General features: G+C 43.2%; 1 protein-coding gene across 1 annotated transcript in view; it reads left to right on the top strand.

Moving 5' to 3' along the window:
* The first annotated feature begins 1,442 nt into the window (after window positions 1–1,442).
* The window catches only part of KATNAL2 (katanin catalytic subunit A1 like 2), a 37,879-nt gene continuing 22,907 nt past the window's right edge, over window positions 1,443–16,414 (top strand). Inside the window, exons 1-9 of the mRNA XM_028098346.2 lie at window positions 1,443–1,530; window positions 2,869–2,911; window positions 6,012–6,129; window positions 7,269–7,367; window positions 9,417–9,515; window positions 9,723–9,800; window positions 13,493–13,591; window positions 15,640–15,703; window positions 15,900–16,018. Coding sequence (XP_027954147.1) covers window positions 1,458–1,530; window positions 2,869–2,911; window positions 6,012–6,129; window positions 7,269–7,367; window positions 9,417–9,515; window positions 9,723–9,800; window positions 13,493–13,591; window positions 15,640–15,703; window positions 15,900–16,018 — 792 coding nt within the window. The 5' untranslated portion in view covers window positions 1,443–1,457. The remainder of the gene's footprint in view (window positions 1,531–2,868; window positions 2,912–6,011; window positions 6,130–7,268; window positions 7,368–9,416; window positions 9,516–9,722; window positions 9,801–13,492; window positions 13,592–15,639; window positions 15,704–15,899; window positions 16,019–16,414) is intronic.

Below are 16,414 nucleotides of genomic sequence, written 5' to 3'. Positions count from 1 at the left end.
CTGGTTAAAGTACTTATGAGTGGATCCTCAAGATGAAAAGTAAACTGTCAGAAAAGTAGACCTGCCTCTAACAAAATACTAAGAATTTATCCTCACAAAGAGGATAAATTATAATGGACTGGAATAAACAAAAAGCTTTGTAGAGAAAGTGATATGAGCTGGTCTTGAAAGATGTATAGAATACAGACAGACAGACATGATGGACGAGGATATTCTAGGCAGGCGCGGAGAGAAAGGAAAGAAAGAAAGGGCACGACCTAAGTGGAACAATGAGGTAAACAGAAAGGCCAGAGGTTGACTATCAATTGACACTGACAATGTCTTTAAAGTTAGCAAGGTCACTGGAAATAATCATGGCCACCTCGTTTAAGAAAGTTCAAAGTTTCCAACTGCCCTGAATCTGGGGCAGGGAAGAGAGCATAATAAAGTTTTCTCCTACTTTCCCAGATTAGAATCAAACAGCAAGAACTCTGTCCTGCGGCAGGAATTCTTAATCTGAGGTCCTTGGATGAAATTGTATGCTAACTTGTGCATATTTGCACACTTTTCAGGAGGGAGTCATTGGTTTCAATAAGAAGTCAAGAGTTAAGATTAAGACCTGGAAAGTCTTCCCACTTTCAGAGGATTGTGAGACAAAGCATTTGTTTTTATTGCTAAGACCACTTAATTTGGACAGCCCTTCAACTGAACAGGTTAAAAATCTTTCCCTGGGGAAGATGGTGCTTACACCCACAGTCAGCTGCTAGTGTCACGTGTGACTGAAGAAAAAACTACCAGAAATAATACATCCAAGCTGATGATGTCTTCTTACACCACATTTCCCTCAGTGATATTGATCAACATAGTTTTGGAATTTCCTTCAGAACTCATGACCTACCCTTTTCAGCTGCAGCAAAATCATGGTGAATCTTGCCTCTTGGGGTTGAATTTGGGTTTATCAATTGCCCGATGTTATCCAAAATGATTGCTGGTGAATAAGGAGGTAATCATTTGGGCAAATACCCACTTTAAGCTAAAAATGAGTAAAGGTAAAGCCCAAGACATTTTCTTAGTTGATTTACTTATTTGACTTTTAAGCACTTCCAAAAACATTTTGAACCATGATGACATCAGTAGAGTAAGTACGTAGCTTCTCGAGGCAACTGCTTTGAAAAACACTACGTGCATATCCTCACGGTATGTGGGGCTCCTTACTCTATAGGCAAACCTCATGTATTCTAATTGTTATCTAATGTACTACTTAATATAAGCTTACTATTTGTATTGAACATCTGTAGACTTGTCATGCCTGTTTGCCTTTATTCATTTTACCCAGAGTTAATTCTTTTTTTTTTTTTTTTTTTTCCCTTCGTGAAATGGCCAGATATATTGATGCAGCCAATGCTTTGGAGCAAGAAACTAAACTGGGGTTACGACGCTTTGAAGTTTGTGACAACATTGACCTTGAAACTATTTTGATGGAATATGAGAGCTACTATTTTGTAAAATTTCAGAAATACCCCAAAATTGTCAAAAAGGCATCAGACACAGGTACATGGCTATTTTCTAGAAATAAGGTTTCCTCTCATCTTTAAGATTAGTGTTTCTTCCTCATTGTATTCCCAGATAGATGCTACCGCCACCCTCTACTGAAGGAATAGACTGGAAAGACTGTGTAGCCTCTATTAGGTCCTGTACAGACAATGTAAACGTGATCGTCTGGGCAGGGATGTCCCCATAGCCATGTTGGTATTTGTTCAAGGAATGTATGTTTTAGGACAAGGAAAGCAAAGGGTCTCCTAGTGTATCACAGTTATTTTTTAGAAGACCAACATTACTTTCATTTCTTTAGAGATGGAAAGAGCTGTTGGGAGAGGATAAATGACAGAAGACTTTTTGTTGTTGTTGTTGTTAGGAAGACCTATTATCTATCTTGAAAATAACATGAAAATGAGTATTGGTGAAGCTAATAGCTCATGTATAGATAATGAAATGCTTTTGAAAGCCATCAATCCAGATAATGATCAATATAATGCAGAGACCCAGTATAGGTTAGCAGTCAAGGAGGCTGGCTGGAGGAAAGATCTAAAGTGAAGGCCCTATGTTTTGTAGTAGCATTGACTTAGACGTCTGTAAGTGGGGGAAGTAATTATAAACCAAGGGAGATCATTGTCCTGTTTACAAGGCACTTGTTAAGCCACAGACTTTAACATTTCATGTGGGGACCAGGAAACCAAGAGGAATGTCAATTAAAAATAGCCGGGGCGAATCTCCTAGCTGGAAGGGATATTTTATCTGAGCTCCTTTCCAGTGCAGCGTTCAGAGCTCCAAGTCCTTGGCTGGTCGTTGGATCTGGGTTTTGGCAGAGAAAGCACTGCCGCCTAACCACTGGGCCACCAGGACTATCACTGACACGATCTAATTTCTAGATTGCTGGTTCTGATCTAACTTGGAACCACAGTCTCCTGGGATATTGGACACAACGTGTTTATTTTAAGGTAAACTGGCAGAGTACTGATAAATGTTCATGCAATCGGCCTGGTATCCCAGAGATCACACAGCAAAATGTCAAGTTTATGAAAACCTGAAATGGTTCCTGTCACCTGGCCCACACTGATGCTGCCACCAGGTTCATGGTTTCCAACACGTTTCATAGCTGAGGGCTTTGGGGTCCTCCTCTGTGTGGAAATGCTCGGGAAACACGGGCTTCTTTCTCTTTGCTGGTAGTTTCACTTCTTTCTACAGGAGAATAGCTTAAAGCTCCTGGATTCCACAAGGCTGTAGCACAAATTTTAAGAACAATGTGAAAGGACAAACATACCTGACAAATCACTTTCTCTTAAAAAATTAAATTCTTTCCCTTTCCTCCCAATGTTTGTTTTGCCACAGTGGAAAATAATTTACCACCAAGAAGTGGAGGGAAGACCAGAAGGTAAAATGAATGGTAATTCATCTTGACCAACCCAACTCTAGGAGTTTGTGGGATCCCTTTCCAGAAGATTCTCCAGCTCAGCTGCATGTTTGTCTACCAGCAATTGCAGACTATGATCATGTGACCTTGGTGGGCCCAGCCATGGGTGCTCCTCACATTACAGATATCCAGGATATGGGTCACTGTCTGTTGGTTCTTCTGGTTTTATCACAAATAACTGCATTCACTGGTGCTCCTTCGAGGCTCTGTGCTATGAAGAGTACAGACCTTAGAGATGAAAAGGTCCAGGTTCAATTCCTGTCTCTGCTACTCACCAGCTTGGAGCAAGTTTCCGACACAAAGTGAGGTCCCCACACATAGCAAGCACCCACACATGCTTCATGATAATATTCCCAGTGATGCTCTACCTGAGGCTACCTTTGCTTTGTGCTATTCTTTAGGGACAGTTTTATTGTTTTGACCAAAGTGTTGTCCTTTTATTTACAGTTTCCATAAAGCTAGTCAGACTCTGACAATGAATGATAACTACTTTTGAACAGAAACAGTGAGGAGCATTTTAAGAGGCCAGCTTCGGCATGCATTTGGATTCTGATTATTTTTCAGCCACACGCTCATACCTGGAACTTCCCCAGCATTCTCTACCTGGCAGAACGTTCCATGAGTGAATGTCTTCCGAGCACTTTGCTTCTCTTTAGGGACAGAGCTTGACAGCTTGGGTGTCTTCAGCTCCTCTCTGAGGAAATGTTTGTACATGGCAAGCATAGAGGTCAGACAGCACATGGTTGGAGTTAAGAAGGATAATTAGGAAACTAATGAACACTGTTTGTTTATAATTTTATAATTGAAGATAGCTATTGAAATGAGAGGTTGTGTCATGAGACTTGCTATTAACAAGTAAAGTAGCTTCTCCTAATCTGGGCGTCTCACACCAGAGAGCAAGCTCCCGGGTTACAGATACGCAGATGACCCAGTGGAGGAATGGTTATTTAATGTGATGGATAACAGAATTATGATGCCAAAAAATCCTGACAATTTGGAAGATGGGCTCAAAATAACAAGATGGAATTTAACAAAATAAGGTAGAGGCTCTAACTAAAGATTAAGTCAAATAGCTCCCTCATTACAAAATCAGAGACCCAGAAATTTGAGTTAACAACAGATGCAGTGGGAACTCAACAACGTGATGTGATTGCCAATGTGGTCTCGGGCCTCAGTGATAGAAATACAGTATCCACAAAATACGAGGTGACTCTACTGTGGTCAGAAGACAGTGGACAAAGGAAAAATGACCAGGATGAGGATGAATCTGGGAGCCAGGTAACCTTAAAAATGATTGGAGCAGCTGGCGATGTTTAGCTTGAAGAATGGAAGACTTGGGGAGGAGGTGCCCCTAGTACAACATGGTACCAGTCTTCACTCTCTAAAGAGGGTTGAGCTTTCTTTGTAGAATTCCATAGGGCACACCTTGGAGTGGCAACTAAAGTTACAGAGGGGTGAATTTGGTTCCATACTAGGAAGAATTTTACAGTCGTTAGAGCTGATGGGAAATGAATTGTACTGCTTTGCACTTTAAGCACTTGTCTTTGATAGTGTTAAAGCAAATCTGTGAATCACTTGCCTCTAAAGGGAAATCAAAGAGGGGAAGCAGACTCCCAGTTCCCTGCCAGCCCCGCAATGTTAGGCAAGTTTAACTATATAGTTTAACTTATAATTTATATAAAGTTTAACTTTATATATATATATATATATATACATATATATATATATAAAACCTCACTTCATTTAAATCATTGCTATTCATAAGAGTTTGCACTTGTAAAATTTTTGGTATTCATTTCATAGATATTTCATTTTTGTGCCAGCAAAAGGCCTGAAGGACAGGCATTTTTATTCCTAATTTACAGATGAAAAACAAATGCTGTCTACCTCTTATGACACTCACCCCAGTGGGTCAACACTGGGGTCACTGTGTATGGACACTGGTGGTATTATTGGTGTGGGTGGTCTTGCTGGCCAAACACCTATGTGTTTATATTAGACACAAACAACTTTTTCTTTCCCACAAAGAAATGGAGAAATAGCTGTTCTCTGAGACCCTGTAGAACATGGGAGAAATGCTTCCAGTGAAACTCTTGCAAACATGTCTCACATGTAAGGACAAAGAAACTGAGAAAACCAAACAGCTTCTGATGTGGGAGTTCATGCTGTGCCTCTCAAGCAGTCCTGCCTCTCTCTAATGTCATCTCCTATCTAACAATATTCCAATCCTGAAATTTTAGGTCTCATGGACAGGACCTCGTGAACAAATTTATTTTACTTTTGCACTGATGTATATAACATATATAACATATATGCAAACACATACATACACATATATATGCAGTCAAACACATATATACACATATATGCAGTCAAACACATATATACTCTTGTAAGTGCCACCACCCCAGCAACCCCTCAGCAGGCTCCCTTCCCAGCCAATACTCCCCATGTCCACCAGAGGTAGCCACTATCTGACTTTCAGCCCCATCAATTTGTTTTGCTTTAAGTGAACAATATTTGGTGAACATTTGTTTTGCAAATATGAAGATCTGTGACAAAAGAGATGAGGTAAGGTTTGCTTCCCTTCCACAAGTCCCCTCTAGGTACACCCAGCACACCGGATCAAAACCACTGGCAAATCCCTAGGCTTTCTCCTTCATCCCCACAACCTGTCCCCTGGTCTGCATACTGTTCTTTAAGGAAGATGGGAAGAAACGTTGGAAAAATGCTTGCAAAGCCATGTGTTCTTGAGAATACAGAGCGATGTGCAGAAGGGCTGGAGACAGGCGGCATGAGGGAAAATGAAGAGGAGGTCAGGGGCCTCCGGGGGGAGGTGGACCCTCTAGCCTGGTCTTGGAGGAACCCAAGGAGTAGACTGGATCAAGTCAGAGCCAAGATGGATGGGGTGGGAGGGCAGTGAAGATGGAAGGGCCCAACTGTGGTACATCTGCCTATCTTTCTAGAACTCTTTCTTTAAAATGTGCTACACAAGTTGTTTAGTTACCTCAAATTAAGTGGTTAGAATAATTCCCTCCAAGGTCTTTGTTCCCGCCCCTAGGGTGATGAGCGACAGCTGTCAAAATCTTCCCAAGATCAGTCAGCAGAGGCCACGGTCCAGAACCACAGTGGGGAAGTCAGGGGATGTCAAATCCCTCCATCAGGAGCATCCTAAACAGGTCTGGACAGCTTTGCTTGGCATTGGTAAAACTGCAGGTGGCTGAGAAATAGCTCCAAGAAAAAAGTCACATTTATTTATTTAAGGACAATGTTTTTAAAATGCTGTGTGATTTTGTTAAATTGTAGATGTTCTTCTGGATTAAAACCACAGGCAAATCTCTAGTCTTCCCAGTGTTTTTTAATTTGAGTGGGAGGTCTCCTTCCTCCCCCTAGCCTTTCCTCTGGTCAGAGTGCTAGGTGACAGGCTTTGAGGGGTTCGGCCTGGGCCCAGTCAAAGCAGGGGGCCTGGTTGCTACAATGCTCAATCATCCCATTTGCGGTAACTGTAGGTGGCAAGTCTTCCCGTCCCAAAGCACATTCCCGGGCTCCTCAGATTAGGCCAGGGATAGTCTCAGGAATGGCTGGGTTTCTCCAAAGCACACATGGTCGGTCCCCACGCCGGACCTCCACACTGGACAATCTTGGGGACAGGGTGGGCAGCAAGAGAAGAGAGCCCAGCAGGTGGGTGAGATCAATGGCTCCTGACTCAGGGGATCCATACCTAGAACCTCCTGTGTTGGGATAAACATACCAGGTTTCAGAGGAAAGAGAACCAATTGAAATTGGGAAAAGGAATGGGAAGACTGGATGTCAGAGATGCCCGGCGGGATAGAAAGGAATAATCATGAAACTCAATTGTCAGAAGGAATCTCTCACTCTCAAAGAGGTTGTATACCTCTGGCCAGTGTAGTCTGAACTCAGGTGGAAGGGAGGTGAAGGTGGGGCAGGAGAATTCCACAGGTGGCTGGTTGACTATTGACTCTGCTCCATCTCCAAACTTAGCCACTCCCAGCATCAAACACCTCTGGTTACAGGAGAAAAGCCAGGGAGTGGGTTTGGGTTGAGGCACCGTGGTTTCCTCCACTGGAAAAGCTCCTCAGAGCCCATGGCTTCCAGCGACAGCTCTTCCCACATGGCGCAGGCAGCCAGCGAACTCATCCTGTTGGGACTGCACAGAAGTGGCTGAATTTCACATGGGGTTCCCATCTACTGAACTGATATCCAGTGTGTGATTTGGGACGAGGGAATAGGCAGTTTCTACCGGCTTTTGTAACTTGCTTTCCATGGCTGACTTCCCGCTGGCTTCCTCTTTCTTCAGGAGGCTGTCACTAATTCTCATGCGGAGAGTGCTGACTTTGGCTTGAGTATATCAGGAATCAACAAAGGCAGTGGAGAAGAAAATGTCCGCCCACAAAAAGTAAGTGGAATTCATGAATCTAGCACCAAAAGGGGAAATCCCTTTTCTTTCTAAAAATGAAAACTAAAAAATGTTACTGTTGTCAAACAGAAAAGCTAATATAGAATGGTCAGAGCCTGGCTATGAGGTGGGCTGAGAAGAACACTGGGTGAGGATTAGAGCCCTGGGGCTCTGGTCTGAATCTCCTTTCTGGATGAATGGTCTTGAAGGAACTCCCCATCTCTAAGAATCTCAGTCTCCCTATTTGTAAACTCAGGAGTTTGGAAGAGATGGCTTCCAAAGTCACTGTCAGCTTAAACATCCTGTGATTGAAATGGTAAACGTCGGTGTTCGGCATCATTGAAGGAGTTATGGCGGAGTACTCATCTTTCTCCTCCCTGCCTGTGGTAGTTGACTAGTGGTGGCACCTTGTCTCCCTGGGGGTGTGGCTCTAGGCTTAACTGTCATTTCACGTGAACCATGAAACCTCAGTTGAAATAGGGTGGATCTTGTCCCTACTAGATATCTCTACTCCTTTCATGATGAACCTCGTGTCTTGATTCATAAATAAGAGCTGCTCAAATAGAAAAGACTAATTGGGTAGATGTAGGCAAAAAGCAGGTTAACACATGTCCTTTGGAGATGCGAAGAAGCAGTATCAACATCAACAGGTTTCTCTTGATTATAACTTCAGGGGTTGTATTTCTTGTTAGAGCCATCTCTCTTTCTTTGGGCAAGTTCTCAGACTACAGGACTTCGGATTTACCTCTGGCCAGCTCTTCTTGGGTAAATGAGACTCTGGCTGTGTGCGCTTGGAGGGGAAGCTGGGAGCATCTCCCTGGAAATGAAGGGAGCTCTCATTGGCCTGAACTGGCTCCTTGGGAGGGCCTCCATTATATGGGTGATCGCTGGAGATGATGCATTCAGATCAGTGCCTCCCTCAGAGAAATACTTCCCAGTTCACCTCTGCCACTTTCATTGTGTTTTCGGCCACTTTGGCCTAGTAATTTTGTGGCCCTGGTTTCTCCTGTGAACATCTCACGTTGATATGAATAGTTGTTTCTGATCAGGTCACAAGGAAGGGACTATTTAACCCAGCACTTAACCTTTGAAGGAGTCTGGTTATAAGTTCTCTTTCCAGCAGAAGTGTCCTCAGGGTTAAAATGTAGATGGTTTTCTTCCTAGCACTGCAAATGTTCATAAACTGAACAAGGGTATATGGCCAGGGGCCCATCTCCAAAATGGGTCTATCATTGCCATGTTAGGGCCCCTAGCTTCAGGGTTCCTGAGCCCCCCTACAAATTTAGTAGGCACGGTGTTCTTAAAGGCACTAGTCAGATTGCCTAGGTTCAAAACCCTGCTCAGACTTTCCCAGCTGTGTGACCTTGGGCAAGTCATTCAATCTTGCTGAGCCTCATTTCTCTTATCTAGAAAATGGAAATAATCAGCTTGTGCTTTAAACATCACGAGTGGAGAGTGTTAGCACAGTGCCCGGCATATAACATGCACTCAGTAAGTGCTGGCGACTGCTGCCAATATTCCGTTTCTGCACGCATCCTTCCTTTTTCCTTCTGCCTGCGGGGAAGGCAAGGGGGTGCTGGGAGGAGTATGGGAAGACAGATATCTGGGTTCGAATCCTGGCCTTAAGCCACTTGTTAGATGGGACTCTACTGAGTGGAGAACGTACATGATAGTAAGTGGGAGCTACTGTTACTCCTACGTCAATGAGTTCTTCCCGTGCGGGGGATGTTTCCAAGGACCAGACAACGTAGGGGAGGCGGACCTGTAAGGAAGCAGAGGGCGTGGTGTCAGAAAAATGCTTGGGAATTTCCATTCAAACCGACTTCGCTCTGAAGAGTTTATTTGCAACTTAATTTTTTTTTTTCTAGAGTGCCCAACTTGAAGAAATCGTCTCGTTTATGATTAGTGCAGGTTCTTTTTAAAGCCCCACTTTAAGTTTGCCCTACATATCAGGATACATAAAGGTGTCTTGACTGACTGAAGCTGAGCTATTAGGGATAGTCTTCCCCTCATGTTTTAATGGTGTAAATAACCATTACTCCCTTTCAGGGCCAAATCATTGACTTCCGAGGGCTGCTCACAGATGCCATCAAAGGAGCAACCAGCGAACTTGGCTTGAACAGCTTTGACTGTAACCCCGACCCCTCAGTAAGTGGCTAAGATGTGATATTCATCTTGCAAACTACCAACATCTAGACGAACTTCAGAAATATAATTTTGAGTCCAGACAAACCTTGAGATCAAATCGAAGGTCACAGCAACCTGCCACCACTTACGTCACCGAGATCCAGGCCCCGTTTTGCTTCTAAATTATGAGCAATATTGTAACGTAAGGCTTTCTGTTCCTATCGTCAGGAACGACTGTTGAAACCTCTGAGTGCATTTATTGGCATGAATAGTGAGATGCGAGAATTGGCAGCCGTGGTGAGCCGGGTAAGATCTGATATTCAATTCACAAATTTACGGAGGCGGATTGGGGCTCCTGGAACATTGTGGGCTGCTTCTTTTATTAATAACAATAAATATGATCATTTATTTATAAAGTGCCCTCACTTGCAAAGGCACTCATATTGTTTAGAGGCACAATAATGCATGATAAATAAATTATAGAATCATAAAATTACAATACAAAAAGCCCACCATCTCACTACAGAGGCCAAGAAAACCAAAAGGGAAAAAGACTTAGAAGGGAAGGGACAGGTGAAAGGTTTGAGAGCAGAGCCAAGAGTTAAGGAAAGAAAGCCTCTTAGAGAAGGAAAGAGCATGCCTGTGTCTTGTTTAAACAGTCAAAGTCTAGAAACAGAGATGTTGGGAGTCTAATGATTTCATCATTGGAAATTTCTTTTTTTTTAAATTTTTTTTTAAGATTTTATTTATTTATTTGAGAGAGAGAATGAGATAGAGAGAGGGCATGAGAGGGGGGAGGGTCCGAGGGAGAAGCAGACTCCCCGCCGAGCAGGGAGCCCGATGCGGGACTCGATCCCGGGACTCCAGGATCATGACCTGAGCCGAAGGCAGTCGCTTAACCGACTGAGCCACTCAGGCGCCCTCATCATTGGAAATTTCCATGAAAAACAAGATTAGCAGGAAAGAGCTTATCATCTGGACTACTGATTTTTAAGTTTACCCTCCAGAATTTATTTATTTTAATTTCTTCTTTTTAAAAAAATTTAAATTCAACTAGCCAACATATAGTACGTCATTACTTTTAGATGTAGAGTTCAGTAATTCATCAGTTGCATATAACACCCAGTGCTCATCACATCACGTGCCCTCCTTACTGCCCGTCACGGTTACCCCATCCCCCGACCCACCTCCCTACCCTCCAGAATTTAAAAACAGTGAAGTCTCATGGTTAACGACTGGAATCAGCTCTGGGATCAGTTGAGCTGGATTTGATTTCTACATCCTTCTCTTTCTAGCCATGTGACTTTGAGCAAGTTCCTTGGAAACAGGATAGATTCCTGAGTTATAGGGTACTTATCTGATATCTAGCAATCTCATATTTAATGAAAGACTGAAAGCCAAGCAGACTCAGAGAGATGTTTAATATGCTCCAAAAAATGCGCAGGTATTCCACAGTAAAAGGGTTCCCTAGCTCTGGCTGTTCAGTTCAGCCTCGGTTACTGCCCCTCTTAGGTATCAAGCACGCGCTGGGGGCTGGAAACACAAAGATGAACGAATCAGACACAGTCCTTGCCTATGGAAGTCTTTCATCCCATGGGTAAGGTGCACTTGGAGAACATAAAGGAGGGGTATTTTGTGCCAAAGGGTAGGGAAAGCATGAGGGAAGAAGATACACAAGAAATAGGCACATGAAAATGCACAAGAGGAAGGGTGGAGGGTTCTGGACCAAATAACATACACCTGGAAATTGTACAGCTTTGAGCCGAATGAGCCACAAGGAGCCACAAGGAGTGGTGGGGAAGGGGGCTGCAGAGAGAGGCCAAGTAAGGGGCACAGTGAGCACTAACCCAGGGCTGGAAGTGGCCTGTAGGACGTGGGAAATCTTTGAAAGGTGTCCATCGGCAGAATGGGATACTCAAATGTGTTTTTCGTCTGTTCTAATGACAGTGTGGTGGCTGGATATCAAAGAAATGGAGATGAGGAGACCAGCTCTCGAGTTATTACTAGTGAGAGAGGACGAGGTCTGAGCCAGGCCGTGGTAATTAGGATGCAAAGGAGAGCAGAGAAAAAAAAAATTTCTATGCCCTTAAAAATCAATAGTCTCGTTACTGTTTCTGCAAAAAGACAACATGACTAGTGATGACAGAGTTATAGAGTAGAAGTGGTCTGAAATGATTCCACCCAGCATCTTTTCTACAATACCATGGGAAGTAGTCATCCAGTCTCTGCTTGAATGCTTACAGTGATGGGGAGATCACCACCTCATGACTGATAACTTTTGTTGCTATAAGGAGGAACTTCCTATTGGGAAGTTAAACACTGCTCTGTGGAACTCAATGTCAGCTCTAGAAGAGGGCAAGAAATACTGCTCTCATCTATGGATGCTTTGAATTCCAAGGTAGATGAGTCCCCACTCTGTGCCAAGCTTTTCCTTAGAAAGTATGGTAGTAAGAATGTGAGTGGGTGGTGGGCTATCCTGCAGATCCACAATCTGAATAGGGGGCGTTCTCCCAAGATTTTGGAAGACGGAGTCCTTTCTCTGTCGCTGTATCAATGGATCATGCCCATTACGCACCACCAAAATCACTCGTATGAATATTTTCGCTAATAAAAGTGGTCAGTCGTGGTGGAGGGGATGTGGGAGGGTGGGCGACAGGGATGGGGGTATACCATCTCATCAGCATTGAAAAAACATACTTTAAAAACATTTTTTAAACTTAATTAATTTATTTATTTTTAACGATTTTATTTATTTATTTGACAGAGAGAGACACAGCGAGAGAGGGAACACAAGCAGGGGGAGCGGGAGAGGGAGAAGCAGGCTTCCCGCCGAGCAGGGAGCCTGACGTGGGGCTCGATCCCAGGACCCCGGGATCATGACCTGCGCCGAAGGCAGACACCCAACGACTGAGCCACCCAGGCGCCCCAAAAACCATATTTTTATATTTTGAACCATGTATATTATTTAAAAATTAGATAAATATAGGGGCGCCTGGGTGGCTTAATCAGCTAAGTGTCCAACTCTCGGTTTTGGCTCAGGTCATGATCTCAGGGTCATGAGACTGAGCCCTGCGGTGGGCTCTGCACTCAGCAGGGAGTCTGCTTGAAGATTTTCTCTCTCTCTGCCCCTCCTTCCATTCAGGTGCACACACACTCTCTCTCAAATAAACAGATCTTTAAAAAAATTAAATGACTATAAAAATAGTTACCAGATTGTTCTGTAGTCACTCAGAATGACTTTTAAAAGGAAGCTTTTTCTGATGTAACTCTAGATACTCAGTATGCTTGGAACTGCCCCTACTGAGAAAGGCCCTGAGTGGCTGTTCTGAGGCGTCCTGTGGAATTGAAATTTGGAACCTGTAAATTAGTTATCAGTAAAAGCTACCTTAATTGATTGCCCCAGATGGTTGCTACAGGGCTCCACTAGCAGAGGGCAAACTGTGCTTTTGCTTGTTAGCTTCCTTGAATTCTGTAGAAGCAATTGCTCCTGATGGAAAGTAGGGAGAGATCACTAGGGAAAAAGAGAAATTGGTTTCAGAGGAACATTATCTCTTTTAGGCCACAAATTAAGAAAGCATTTGCGAGATCAAGGAGCAAGCGAGGCCAGGCCCTGGCTGGGAACTCTGTTTTGCAGTAAAAGCCAATGTAATTTGAAGGCATATTCTGTAGCTTCTTTGATTACAGTCATAAATCAGCATGGTTTGCTATTGACTGAAGACAGGTATAGTCCATCGTTAGGAGATTTTGTTTCCTCTTAAAAGTACCATATTATCTCATCAATCTCTTCTTCAGGGAAAAACACGGAATATGTTCATGGCATCCATTTGGTGAACTAGCCCATAATTACAATGCATATATATACATATATCTAATATGGGGAGTTTTTATCACCAGCACTTTATGTCCTATTGTAAGTCAAGTGTTCTGCTGCTCCTGTGTTTATTACAGCTGTGGAGGAAAACATTAGTTTTAACAAAATGATCAAATGTACATTGCAGGACATTTATCTCCATAATCCAAACATAAAGTGGAATGACATTATCGGACTCGATGCAGCCAAGCAGTTAGTCAAAGAAGCTGTTGTGTACCCTATCAGGGTAAGGATGGGAAGCCTCTTGGGGGTTGTTCCTGTTCATTATCCATTGGCCAAACTGTATGTCATGCACCCATCAGGAAGAGAAGGGCAGGCTGTTCTTCTGTCATCTAGTTAACTTTTTGCCTGTGTCACAATATTTGGTTAAACACTGGAGTGCCAAGGCCCTGTCGATTTAAAATCATGTTACATATTGGTTCAAGGCAGGTCTGTTCAAGTGATCATTTAAGATCTAAGACTCTAATGTAGATGATTTGTCAGTTACCATAGATTGGTTCAAATTAGCCTGCCTCCCTAAAAATATACTTCTTATAGTAGAAAGGCCTCCTCTAAGAGAGGGCCTCTCACTTTATTTCTATAGATCTTACCCCCCCCCGCCAATACCCCCATCATCTGAGGTTCTGCTTTTGACTTTTTGTAAAGACTAGACGGCCCCTTCCAGGGCACTGGCCAGTAAAGCCACCATGTTATGCTCACTGCTTTTTCCCGACAAGTCTCCGTGCAGAGTGGGTCATGAAACAGGAAGGAGAATAGGAAAATAAGATGTTCCGTGTCGGGTTTACGACTGTGGTGACGAGAAGGTCTGTATACCACATAGCTTTGGCTGTATAACAGACCACCCCAAAACGTTGTGCCTTAAAACAACAATCATTTATTTGTGTGCAATTGTGGCGGTAGGCAGTCTGGGCTGGGCTCATCTTTTCCACCTGGTACTGGCTGGGCTTACGTGTCTGCGGCACCAACTGGCGTGGCTGGGAAAGTTGGAACAGACAAGACGACTGAGCCTTGTCGCCGTGCCTCTCATCCTCCAGCAGGCAGGCCCAGTTCCTGTGGCGACACAGACTTCCCAGACAGAAGCCAGAAAGGGCAGGTCCCAATCCAACAGCATTTTTCATGTCTCTTCTTATTACAGTCCTTATATTTTCAAGTCTCTCCTTATATTTGCTAATGTCTCAGTGGCCAAGGTCACAAGGCCAAGTCCAGATTCAAGTGGTGGAGAAATGTACTCTACCGAGAGGCAGAAATATACTCTGCCTCTCAGTGGAAGGAGCTGCCGATAATTTGTGACCATTTTCTGTGATCTCTCAAAGTCAAGATAACACATTTATTGTATTGAATAATCTATTGATTCTTACCACTGAGCCCACGCAGCCCCTGATTTTTGGTTGCTTCTATTCTAATGAGACAAAAATCAATAAATTTGGATGGTCTCTCCTGCTTTCTTCCTGTGTTTAGACAGGGGGGTAAGGAATATACTGGCATTCAGAATTAGTAGAAATTTATTCACCCTTTCCTCTAAGTGGCTCTACAGTATAAGTTTCCTGGGAAAGGACAGAACATCTCATTGAAACTCTGGATATGTTAACTCCATGGTGTTATAACCTTTGTATGTGATGGCATCAAGATTTTGGCATTAGCATCAGCAAGAAACCAGTAGCTAGTTACAATTTTACTATTGTTTTTCCTTCTCCCTTGTTCTCTATCAACTCTCCCTTCCCTCTAGACTGTCTGATTTTGAACTAATGAGAGAGAATCCCTGAAGTCCATGCATGTCCTGTTTGGAGTCCTTGTCTCATAATGCATTCAGCACTGAATGTTCCCAACTTCTAAATCAGGCTTTGCCATAGCTTTGTGCTTTATTAATATACACCTTTGTTGTTGGTTTTAGTGTTTATCTTAAAGGGTATTCCTGGTTCACAACATTCAAAAGATTGCCCTGTACAGAGAACTCCGGGGGAAATAATGTTATGTATGTAGGAAATAACTACTGGAGCGGGAAAGTACCTAGATATGCCTTTCTTTTCCTTAAAAAAAAAAAAAAAAATTGCTCTTTTAAAAAGCTACAAAAATTAAGCCAGGCATGGCTATTAAGTGTGAAAGTAAAACTGGGGTAAATAAGATGTAAACAGAAGCAGCCAGCCTTAAGAAAAGGAAGACGTGACTCTCTGCGTTGTGCCGTGTTTCAGTCCAGCTTCCTTCATTTGTCTGTGCTAACGGTGTGCAGGCTGATGTACTGATGCCAAACCTCATCTTTGTTTCTTGTTTCCACAGTACCCACAGCTGTTTACAGGAATCCTTTCTCCCTGGAAAGGACTGCTGCTGTATGGCCCTCCAGGTAAAGGAATCTTTCTGTTTTGGTCTTGATATCAAGTGTGTGCCGAGGATGAGTTGCCCTATCTGTCCTCATTCGGGCCGGCGGCTGATGAGCGCTGGGTAACCACCTCCTTTTTCACTTGTGAGATTGACTTCTATCTGTGAGCAGGGGAACGGAGCTCAGGTGTCACTCATGTTTTATCCCCATGTGTCTCTAGGTACAGGAAAGACTTTACTAGCCAAAGCTGTGGCCACGGAGTGCAAAACCACCTTCTTTAACATTTCTGCATCTACCATTGTCAGCAAATGGAGAGGGGATTCCGAAAAACTTGTTCGGGTAGGAATTCTTGATTTTGCCTTTTTTACAATAAGCTCCAGCAGAATACGATGGTACACGATGATGTTAGAGCTTATTTGTTTTAATAGAATTTACCCTGGATTTTGATTACCAAAAGCCCAGGAGATGGGCTGACTATTATATGTGGATATTAATCTTGTCCCCATCAGCAAAACATGATCTCCTTTCCTTCAGGAATGTGACCAACAGTCCTTTTTTGATTCCTGTAGCTTAGGAACGGAAGCTGGGACAAAGGTTTTTTATGAAGTGGAATATTTTTTTCTTCATTCAAGAAGCATTTATTATTAAGCATGTGCAGTATATTCAGTTAACATTTATCGAGAAGCTACTACCGTATGCTAGTTCCTACACTAGATACTCTCAGAAAGAATCAAG

The sequence above is a fragment of the Eumetopias jubatus genome, unplaced genomic scaffold, assembly GCF_037043125.1.
Source record: "Eumetopias jubatus isolate StellerSeaLion01/CBP00866 unplaced genomic scaffold, mEumJub1_p1.0 scaffold_16, whole genome shotgun sequence".
NCBI lineage: Eukaryota > Metazoa > Chordata > Mammalia > Carnivora > Otariidae > Eumetopias > Eumetopias jubatus.
The sequence above is the reverse complement of the archived record's forward strand: the minus strand, read 5'-3'. Positions and strand labels throughout refer to the sequence as shown.